The 10782-nt window shown below is 51.8% G+C and overlaps 1 protein-coding gene across 1 annotated transcript; it reads left to right on the forward strand.

Annotated features, from left to right (window-relative positions):
- Positions 1-1113: 1113 nt before the first annotated feature.
- On the forward strand, positions 1114-10054 carry TCP11 (t-complex 11). Its single transcript, XM_075722550.1, has 9 exons — positions 1114-1138; positions 3534-3666; positions 4385-4505; positions 5247-5467; positions 5849-5985; positions 6877-7097; positions 7412-7596; positions 8056-8219; positions 9816-10054. The coding sequence occupies exons 1-9, from the start codon at positions 1114-1116 to the stop codon at positions 10052-10054; spliced, it is 1446 nt and encodes a 481-aa protein (XP_075578665.1).
- The last annotated feature ends 728 nt before the right edge of the window (positions 10055-10782 follow it).

A 10782-nucleotide genomic window follows, 5' to 3' on the forward strand; every position in this document is an offset into this window, starting at 1 on the left:
ACGCTGTCAGTGATGCAGATGGGTTTGCAGCTTGGACAGGCCCTCTCCAACGTGATTGTTGGGGTTACAAATTTCCGAGGCGATAAAAGGACAAATTGGAAGTGTCCCCATGGAGTTTGCTGCCTGACACTCAAGCACTCACCCTGAAAGACTCAAAATCCCAATTTCCTCTGTTGGGATTTCAGCTAGATGGCTTGGCTAAAATAAATGAGATTAATCTAATCAGAGAGATGGATGGAGCTCATTAAAAAGGTAGATTAAAAAAAACCACCCTGCCTATTACCAGCGCTCCTGAGGTCTTCTGCCTTTGTGGCAAGTGAAAGTCACCCAGGAATTGGATTCCCTTGCAGAAATCTGCAGGAAACGCATTAAAAATACATTCTGCTATTAGAATTCTTCATGTCACCAGTCACTTGGGAAGGGAAATGAATGCAGGGCAAATGCATATATATTTAAATACATACAATTGCCTCCTCTGGGATCAGGTTTATATAGGATGGGAGCGGCAGGCCCTGCTCTGAAACAGAGAAAGACAAGAGCAAATTGAAGCCACCTCAAGAGCTGTGCTGTTTTATTCTCTATAAATGTTATTTCCCCACCCTCAGCTTCCTCACACGAAGCTGAGGATCAGCAAGGGACAGAAGCCAGGTCTGGCAATTGCACAAAGCTGAACGGGGAGCACCGGGGGGAATTCCTGGACAGGATTTGGGCCAGACTGGTCCCACGATGACCTTTACTGGTTTTCTTTCTCACGACCAGTTGCTTTCCTGCCCGCAAGCCGCCTGCCAGCCCCTTCCTGTGGCTTTGAGCAGAGCAATGGCCCCGCAAAGCCTCTTTGTGCCCCCGTTCACGGGTGCAGGAGCTCTTTGGGATGAACCCACCGCACGAATGCTCCTGCACGTGCAAATGTGAACTTTGCACCACGTGCACGGGGCCCCGTCGCCTTCTCCTGGTGTTGAGTTTTCCATGCAGGAGCCACCAAGAGCTGCTCCGGTTGCCCCTCTGAGGCACCACACATCATATTTTTTGAAATATTCACACAATAATTGTCAGCTCGCGCACGGCGCGCAGACAGCCTTGCTTCTGTCTGGGGTCAGCCTACTGCGCTGAGACATGCGTCCTCTCTTGGAAAAAACAGGTAAACTAAAAAAAAAAAGAAAAAAAACCCAACCAAAAACTGTGTCTGCCTGCCTGCAGAGTGCACAGAAATCAGCGTTAAGACTGCACAGCCCTCAAATGATGAATCCCCGGGTGACCTGGCAAGCCCCACACGCCGGCTGGGCCCTGGGGTGGTTGGAGCGAGAGGAAAGAGCCGTCCGCCCTTCGGGGCAGTTGGTTTTCCCAGCTCATTTCTCAGCGGCGTCCGCCCCCGAGCCCAGGGCCAGTCGCCATCCGATGTAGCTGCAGCGCTGCCCAAGCCAAGCAGTTTCCCCTTATTGCTTTTTGATGGGAAGATTTTTACAGCTCCTTGGGGGCTTGAGGAAATCACCGAGGGTTTTCAGGAGATCACTCCAGCGCAGCCTCGCGCTGCAGACATACAGCGGGACAGACCTGGTTTCAGGCTATGGCTACCCCCCAGCTTACAATCATTTATGACAGCTAAACTGGTTACAAGCCATCAGCTGAGCTGCATTAATTGCACTCCTAGCTTGCTGCGGACCCAGGGCAACGGTGGCAGCTCCAACCCTTTTACACCCACCTGGGAGGCTTCCCCTCGCACCGGCAGCGGGCCGAGAGCCGCCCCGTCCTTCACGCAGCCCGGCTGCGAAGCTGTAACTCATGAGGGTGGTAACGGGGGTGTCCGCCCCACATGGCGCGCCAGCCCCGCGCCTTTCATCCTCCGCCTTTCTCCAGCCACGACACCCAGACATCTTAAGCGTTCCGCAGGCTTTTGGAGGACAGAGCTGCGCCGGGGCTGCTTTACGAGGGGCGGATCAAGGCCCTGGCTCCCCAGCGGGCTGGCTCTGTCCCTCGCGTGGGTCACCGTGTGTGGGGAGCGGATGGCGAGACCCCGAGACCCCCCGGCCCTCTCTGACCTCCCGGCTCCAGCCCCCGACCGCCCAGGTGCCAGCTGGCGGGCCTTATGGGATGCTTAGGGATTAAACTGGGAGGGGAAATCAACGATGGAAGGGAGAAGAAAGGCAAATCGTTCGCTGGCACACAAGGAGCCTCATCCCAGACGGGGCGTTTTGTCCCGCAGAAGATTTAATCCCAGTCCCTGCAACGTCAAAGGAAGGTTATAGCGAGCGGGTAGGTGGCCAGAGCCAGCCACCGCTTTCTGGGCCCACCAGAAAGAAAAACGGACAAAACCAGACGAGTAAAGCGACGAGGAGGGAGGCCACGGCTGCTGCAAGCCCCGCAGCGCTCTCCAGAGCCTCTCTGGCGCGACAGAGTCGCCATTTTCCCTGCGCGCCCTCCGGCAGGTCTGAGGCCGGCGCCCCGGCAGCTGACGGGCGCTGAGCCGCAGCCCCTCGCCGGCTCCAGAGCCGCCGGCCCGCAGCCCGGCCCCGGTGCCTGTGGAAACGCCCCGCAGCGAGGCCTCGCCCGGCCGCCGCCGCCCCTCTCTTCACGCCCGCCGTCCCGGCTCGCCCCCCCCCCTCCCGCCTGCAATGGGACAGCCCCGCCGCGCCGCCTCGGCCCGGGGCCTGGCGCGTTCCATTCGCAAGGGAGAGGGGGACGCAGGACCCCGCGGTTGCGGCCCGTCCCGTTGCGGGGCGGCCCATCGGCGCCAGCGCGGGGGGGTGCTCGGCCCTCCGGGCTCCGTCAGCGAGGCCGCGCCCGGGAGGCGGCGGCTCCGCGCGGCACCCACCGGAGCGGCGGGCGCTGTCTGCGCTAGCGGGGTGCGGCTGCCCTGAGGGTGGGCGGGGGACGGCCCCCGAGGCAACGGCAGCGGGTTCGGCCCCCCCCCCCCCGCAGCGCCGTGGCTCGGCCCCGTGTGAAGGTGTGGCGGGGCCAACGGCCGCTCCGTGAGGGGGAGATGCCGCCCCGGGCCCGGCCGAAGACCCGGGCCCGGCCCCGGGAGCAGCAGCAGCCCCCGCGGGAGGACGGCGGGCCCCGCGGGGAGTTGCTGTCGGCCCCCGGCCCGCCAGCCGGTACGGGGAAGGGGGATCGGAGCGGGGAGGCGGCGAGCTGCGGGGCCATCGCAGGTGGCGGGGCCTCGGGGCTTCTCCCTCAGCCCTGCCGGCGATATTCACATGGCGTTCAAATCTTAATGTTCGAATATTGATTTCGGTGTTGGCTCCCCAGCCGTCACTAGGTGTCAGCCGCGCTCCGTGGGAGCCCCGCGCCCGCGTGGGACCGGCCCGGGGGGCTTCGGCCGCCCCCGGGCCCCGCTGGGCGGGCGTGGGGAGCCCGGCTGAGGTGGCAGCTCCCTTTACACCTACAGAAAGTGAGGTGTGTTGTCTACACGCAAACCCGCACCTTCTCCCTTTGTCACTTAAAAAGCTGTCCAGTAATTTGTTTAAATCCCCTTCTCTCGGGAGACGAAGGTTAGCGTTCCTTCTCTCGTCCACTTTCATTCTGCGTTTCTGCAGCCAGCCCTCCGCAAGCTCTCTCCATGAGCGAGCTACAGCAAATAACTGATGGCATTTCCAAACTGACCACTGTGCACGAAACTGTACTCAACAGTGACTTCAAACTGCAAGCAGCCAGCTTCTCCCCAAAAAGGTGTGTGTGTGTATATTTAGGCTTGACTTCTTTCTCTCACATTACAGAAAACGTGAGAATGTGGGAAGGAGGTGGGTTTGAATCTGACTGTAGAAGTAACAAGAAAATAAGGTAGCTCCTGAAATTAAAAAATTGTTGGAGCTTGTTTTATTTATTCATTGCCTCACTATTTACTAAGAAGTTCTTAAATATGAGTGTCAGATATGACTCACTAACACTGAAAGATGTGGAGGCTTCAGCTGTGTAAGCTGTGACCTTGACATGAACAAAGCAGGCTTTTCAGTGAGGATCTCCTCTGAGGTGCCTACATTTTACTAAAAGATCTGTTTAAGTGACTGACGTTCTCTCGTTGCAAAAACAAGCATGAGCTAGAAAAACATTCTGTTGATCTTCTCTGAGAGCTTGGAGAGTTTCCTTGAAAAATGCTATGCTCTTTTTACCCCTCAGTTAAGACAAGTTAAAAGGGCTGCATTTTATGAACAGGGCTGAAAGGAAGGAGTTCCACTTGAGAAGAATAGGAAATTTAGGCTGAGAGAGATTTCCATGAGCTAGGGAAAGGCGAGGTACATTGCTGCCAGACAGGAGTAAAGGCTAAGAGAAGAAAATGTCCAAAGACCTGAACCTCAGTGAAAGCCAAGGGGAATGGTCCCATCCAACTGAGAGGTTGTGGTTGTCTGATGTTAATGGAAACCCCCTCCCCTCCTCTCTTCTTTCTTAGCCTGGAAAAGGGAGTGAAGGAGACGTTGCACAAGGCCTTCTGGGACAGCCTGGAGGAACAGCTCTCTGCTAGTCCCCCAGACTACACTCGGGCAATCCAGCTGCTGCAGGAGATAAAAGAGGTGAGTTCTTTCCTGAACCAGAGATGGTTACCTTAGAATTTGTCTTCTCTGAATCATCCCCTCACCCCTTACGTCCAGTATTCCTATGTGAACATGCATAAGAGGGAGGAGAAAATAGGCTCCCTTTAGTTTTAGTTTAGTTCGAGACACAAATTACACAATTGCACCTTCTAAAACCTGTCTGAGAAGGAAACTCATTCTTTGGTCCCACGTCTTTAAAACATATGCTCTACCAAAAGGATGGGAAGCCTTTGTTTGAACTGTTGGCTATAGCAACAGCCGTAGGCCATTCCCGGTATAGTGTCTGCCAAACAAAACCTGCAATTCTCTGTACAAAGACACCTCTTCAGGCATATGAGGAGCTGTATGTACTATTTAAGTGTACAATGAAGTGAGTAAGAACATGGTTTAGCACTAAAGGACATTATGTTCTTAGCAGGGCATGAAGTTGTGTACAGTTTGCTTTTTCAGTCTATGCTTTCCCATTAGGCTCCAGACAGGTAACTCCCTTCTTTCATGCGTGACAGTAAAGGAGGTTTTGCAAGATCTAAAACAGTAGCCAGACATCCTAAAGTGAGTCAATAGAGTCAAGCATTCCCGTAAAGCGATTGTGTGCCCCAGAATTTGTGTACTGAGGAGTTAGCTTAGTCTCAATACAAGGCCACCCTTGACTCTTGTTGAGTGATGCTGGAGAGCTGTTGAGTTCCTGGAACAAAAGGAGACCGCCGCTTCTTTGGGCAGGCCCTGCTGTCAGTACTGCTGCCATGGCACAACCACCTGCGAAGCCAGATTGAAGAGGCCTTGGACGTGGAGTTAATTAGACAGGAGGCTGAGCACGGGGCTCTGGATATCTGCAGTCTCACCGTGTACGTCCTTGGCACAATGGCAAGGCTGTGCGCGCCCATTCGAGATGAGGAAGTACGAGGGTTGCAAAGCCTCACAGACCCAGCTCAGCTTCTCAGGTGGGTGATGCTGACTTGGCCTTGGTCTACACGGACTGACAAAACCTTCAACCATAAAACGTTGGGTTAAGAGGAAACTGCTTTGCAATTACAGCCCAAGGACCCTTGCGTGCATTCTGGGCTTTGACTTCCTTGTTTTTTTCAATGTAGACATATTCCTGTTGCCCAGCTGCAATTTAGACAGTAGAAGAGTCTTTAGTGAAGTAAATCTGGTTTATCTAGTAATTTTTAGGGACCACCCCAATTAGACCGAACCACCTTTTGTGAGAAAATGGAATCGAGTCAGAGGATCTGAATTCCTCTTTCTCAGCATTCTAAAATGGCCCCAATTACAGCATTTACTGCAGTCTTAAACCTTCAATCCACTGTGTCTCATCACAGGGAGATTTTCCAGGTGTTGGGCCTGAGGAAAACGGATATGCTGAATTTTATCATTCAGAGCCTCCGTACCCATTTGCAAGACCACTCTGTCCAGTATGAATGGAAGAAATTCCAGGAACTCTTGGATAAGCTGCCTAGTAAGTCAGAGGGGAAGGGAGAGGTGAACTGCTACTTCTACAGGAACTATTAAAGCACTGAAAGGGAACTTTTAGTGTTCCAAAGGTGCTGCTTTCATCATGTGCTCAGTAACAGGTGAGAGAAATGCCTCTAAAAGCTGGAGGACTCCCGGGTCCCTTCCTCAAGGCTCTTCACTAACATACCTTGCAGAAATGAAGTTACTTAGTGTGCTTCAGTTTCTGCATGCATAAGACAGAGCTGATAGCTTTCTCAGGAGGAACTGTTAAGTTCTCATGAGTTTAAAGTGTTTTGAGATCCTCAGAGAAAGGAGCAAAATGTTGTTAGGAGGCATATTTAAAGAGGGAAGCCTGCATTTGATGTAAACATCTCCTTTGCTAGGCTGTAGAAGATTTCTCTCTGGCTGCCCGTCTCCTTCATCAGACTCTTGGAGGTCCTTTCCAACCTTAATGATTCCTAGTTTTACTTTCATTAAAAATTAATCCAGCCACCAAGCCAAGAAACATGAAATTAATTATTACTCTCCCCTTAATTGGTTTAGTGGTGGACTGGGTAGTGTGAGGTTAATGGTTGGACTGGATGATCTTACAGGTCTCTTCCAACCTAAACGATTCGATGATTCCATTAAAGGTGCTTCTTGGAGACTGAAATCCTCTAGGAAATAAAATGTTCTCTGGATACCAGTCTCAGTAGCCTAACCCTGTGCCCTGGCAGCAGGACGTTAATATTGTACGTCAGCGATGGGGTAAGCCACTCCCCACCGTTCCAGGAGCCAGCACGATGCCTTCGCCTTCCAAACACACAGCGGCTCGCAGTACAGCATACCCGCTTCTTACTGACTTAGCCTGACCAGTCTGTTCTTGCAAACGTCCATTTTTGTTACCCCGTTACAGATAGCCTGGATCGCATAAGAGAGTGGCTGTGCAAAGCAGCAGCGGAAGCGTCCGTGTCCTCTTCACAGCCGTCTCCCCCCCCTGCAGTCGGCGGCTCATCTGCCGCACGCTCGCCGGGGGCTGTCAGCGGTAGCCCCACTGTGCCCAGTCTTGCGTCCGTGCTAAATCGAGGATACGTGAATCTGCTCTGCTGGGAGCCTGGGCAAAAGGAATACCCTGAGGTAGGAGAACTGCTGGGACACCTTGACAGTATTTTAATAAAGATGTACAAAATGAACAAGTGTACCAGTTCCGCATCTTCTATAGAAAGAACTGGCCAGACTCTGTCCCCTCTACACTATGAGTCGTTGCACATGGTTTTTCCCTATGTGAAACAAATGGGATTTTTCACAAAACTAAACTTCCCTGCTGCCAGGCAGCTGCCTTCCACTCAGCTTCACGGGGATGTTACAGCCCTGCTCCGTGGCTTGAGATCTGCGGAGTTACCACAGCTGCTGTTCCTGCACCCAGAGGCTGATTTGGTTTCTGTTCACAGATGCTGGTTATGGATCAGGCCCGGCTGCAGGAAGTACAAGCGCAGGTGAATCGGCTTACTGCCACAGCTGCTGTCCTGCTGGTGGCCAGCAGCGTGTGCGGAAGCACCTTACGTGGCTCACCTGAGTTTGTAGCTAGACTGAAACGGGTAACGAAGGTGCTCTTGGAAGGGCCGTCTTGTACCAGGTGGGTTACTTTGAGTTTTCATTTCCAGAAGGAGAACAGTGAGTATGCAGGCACTGGTTGGTTGAGGGATGAGCAGCACGAATCTCCCCCCTGGGAAAGGGGATCTGAGATCCAAATAGCAGCCAGGTCTACTGCAAGGCGTGGGGGAAGCCAGCCAGCATTTTTAGCTGGGAGTTAACTCTCTAGAGCAATAGTCCCTTCTTGATGAGAGGGGAAAATCAGTGGTGCTGATCGCTATTCATGAGTCGGCCGCAGGGCAGCCTACTGCTTGCCAAAGAGCCGGGAAGGGGAGCTTAGTTCACCGAGCTCTGGCTGAGCGTTGGTTGTCCTGAGCTCGCTGGCTGCAGTGCCGCTCCACAGGCACGCGGGGAGGCTTCCCTCCCTGCACTGTGCCTGCCAGACCCCTTCCCCAACCTGTGGGAGTCGTGGCCGGAGCGCCTGTACCTTTGCATGATTTAGGTGTGAAGAAGCTTTAGAAGAGATCAGCGACCAACTGCTCCAGGAAGGCTGCAGGACTCTCTTGCAGCTGGGTTACGCTGCTTTTACCACTGACAAATATGCTTCCCGGAAAGGCCAGATAAAAGGCATCGCGGACAAGAGCAACGCAGTCCGGCATGTCATCGGTGAGTCTCTGAGCTTACGTCTGACTTGACCTTGAAGCCACTTTGCACTCGTAGGCCACAGCTTAGGTTTAGGCTAACGAGCCTGGAGCGTGCAGGACAGGTCTAGGATCGGCACCAGCAAAGCAAACTCCCCGCACTGAGCAGGACTCCTGCTTGAGGGTGGGAGCCGAGTTCGGTGTCTGGCCCCTCCACGTAGTCTGCACAGGAGAGGAGAGTCAGGGAAGCTGGGTTTAGAAACTGCCTTGATTTTCCTATTCCACCCTGAAACGCTCCCAAACAGTAATTGCTTTGAAAAAAACCTCTTAAATCCTCCCATCCTTGCTAAAAGCTAAACAGGCCCAAGTGCAAGGTCTGTTCCTAGGTAGTGTTGCAATCTTCAAGCTAGGATGTAGAGTGAGAGCTTAATCACTGGCTGTAGTAAAGCACCATGCTAAGATCTTTAAATAATATTTATCCCTAGAGAGTGCACTGCTTGGTATTCAGCTAACCAGCTGCCCTATAATGCTGCTCCATCAAAATATTTATTCAAATGGTTTGGATAAGAGCTGGTTATTTTGACCTTTTACTAGTACTCTGAACGCTAACTCCGCATCAGATTGCAGTGCCACAGGCAGCTAGTACGCTACAGGAAAGATTATTTCCACATGGAAGGTAGCTTTTATCAGCTATGAAAATAAGGCGAGGTTCTTCCTGCCCACTGCTTCGTCTAGTTAAGTATCCTTCCCAGCCCGCATGGACTCCACCACACTGTTTATTTGGGTTATTCTTTCCATGTCAGAGCAGGCTATTTTGTTTTGATGGAATTCAGAAGGCTGAATTAATAGCCTCAACCAAACCTCGATAAACTACAGGCTGGGCAGCGTGTGATGGCAATGACTCACCGACGGTGCGGCATTAGAAGCTGCAGAACTAGACAGCCTTCCCCGCTCCGTGTCTAAAAAATCAAACCCGTGTCTTGCCTGCGCTCCTGGCTGCTATCAGCATTTGCCACATACTCACTTCAAGCGCAAGAACATCTGAAGCAGCCGGGTAGTTGAATCTCGGCTCTGTGCTCCTCAGAGAGGCTTCTTGAAGGCTTGCAATTTCAAAATGCTGCTGTGGCAGGCAAGATAAATCCCGGGCTCTGAAGTTCTATACTCTGTTACGCTTTGAAGATGCTTGACGCTTCAATGCCGTACAAAAACTCTCAGAGTGGGTGAAAAATCTTTACTGTCAACCTGCTCCACTTTAACATTAGGCTTGATGGATTTGACCGTTGTTAAGCCCTTCAGCCCAGTACCCCAGCGATAGCCATCGTTAGAAGCAGCTACCCAGGACAAGGTGAAAACAAGGCAAGTGCACCTGATGCTCCAGTACTCTCCTTGTGTCGCACAGTTTCACCTCGGTTCCCGTGCTGGGTGCTGTTTCATCTGCTTAGTATTTGGAAGAGGAATACGTTAATCCAGCGTGTCCCGGAGTCGCTCTAGAGCGTAACTTGTCCACAACGTCCTGCCACCCGCTCTTGGCTGCATGCGGAAGCCGTTGTCTCAAAGGCAGCTTTCTGTGCAAAGGTTGATTGTTGATTTTGTTTGTTTTCTTTACTTTTGCTCCCTACAGAGCAGCAGATTCATTCCCTCCTCAGCCTTTTCGTTTCCCCTGATGGACAGACTTCTCAAAAAGATTTCCCAAAGGGCCTTGATCCCATTCAGGAAGAGCTGCTGGAAATGGGGCGCAGGTTGGGAAGTGCGATCCACCACAACAGGCAGGCGTTTGGACCTTTCTACTCGGGAATTCTCAAGAAAGCCTTTCTCCCAGACGCAGAACCAGACTCAGACGCAGGGATGGATGCTTTCTGATCATCTTCATGTACTGGGCAGGGGTGGAACACATTCTCCAACAGTGTCTCAGATCATGCCTCAGCTTGTAAAAATCAGTCGGACAAATCCACCGGGTCCAGCACTGCTACTGGGAAATGCCTCTTGATGTGTCAGTATCTGAATAAACCTCTCAACTACAAAAGGTAGTGGCTTTTTTTTTGCCCCCCACAAAAAAACCTGCCGCTATTTGGTGGGGAAGTCAATGGGATGCAGAGCTCATAAAACTGCAGTGCAGCTTAGGCTTTTTTTAATTCAAGGTGTTAATTCTGCCATGGGCCTGTAACCTACTTTGCTGAAATGTCAGTCACAGCCCAGGGACGCTGTTTGCATTTGATAAAGCCACATGGTATTTAAAATCATTAAAACCACTCAATATATTTCAATGTTAGCTCGAAAAGCTGACTTACTGAATTATTGGAAATGGAACATATGGTATAAATTTAGCAATCCCTGGTGTATTTAGTATTTTACATCAGCCAGATTTTACTTGACATGAAAATCTGAACTTTAACCTGTATTTAAATGTCTGGATTTCTTGCTCTAATTTTACATAATGAAAATGTCCTACTTCTTGGCAAGCCAAAAATATTTTTTGCTGGGTAAATACAATGGCTGCCCAAACTGCTACAGTTGTTACATGAACCGCTTGCAATTTTAGTGTTTATCATGAGTAAATTAGGGTCCTGACAGTCCCCAAGGGACCAATC

The sequence above is a fragment of the Pelecanus crispus genome, chromosome 17 (genome assembly GCF_030463565.1).
Source record: "Pelecanus crispus isolate bPelCri1 chromosome 17, bPelCri1.pri, whole genome shotgun sequence".
In the NCBI taxonomy this organism is placed as follows: Eukaryota; Metazoa; Chordata; class Aves; order Pelecaniformes; family Pelecanidae; genus Pelecanus; species Pelecanus crispus.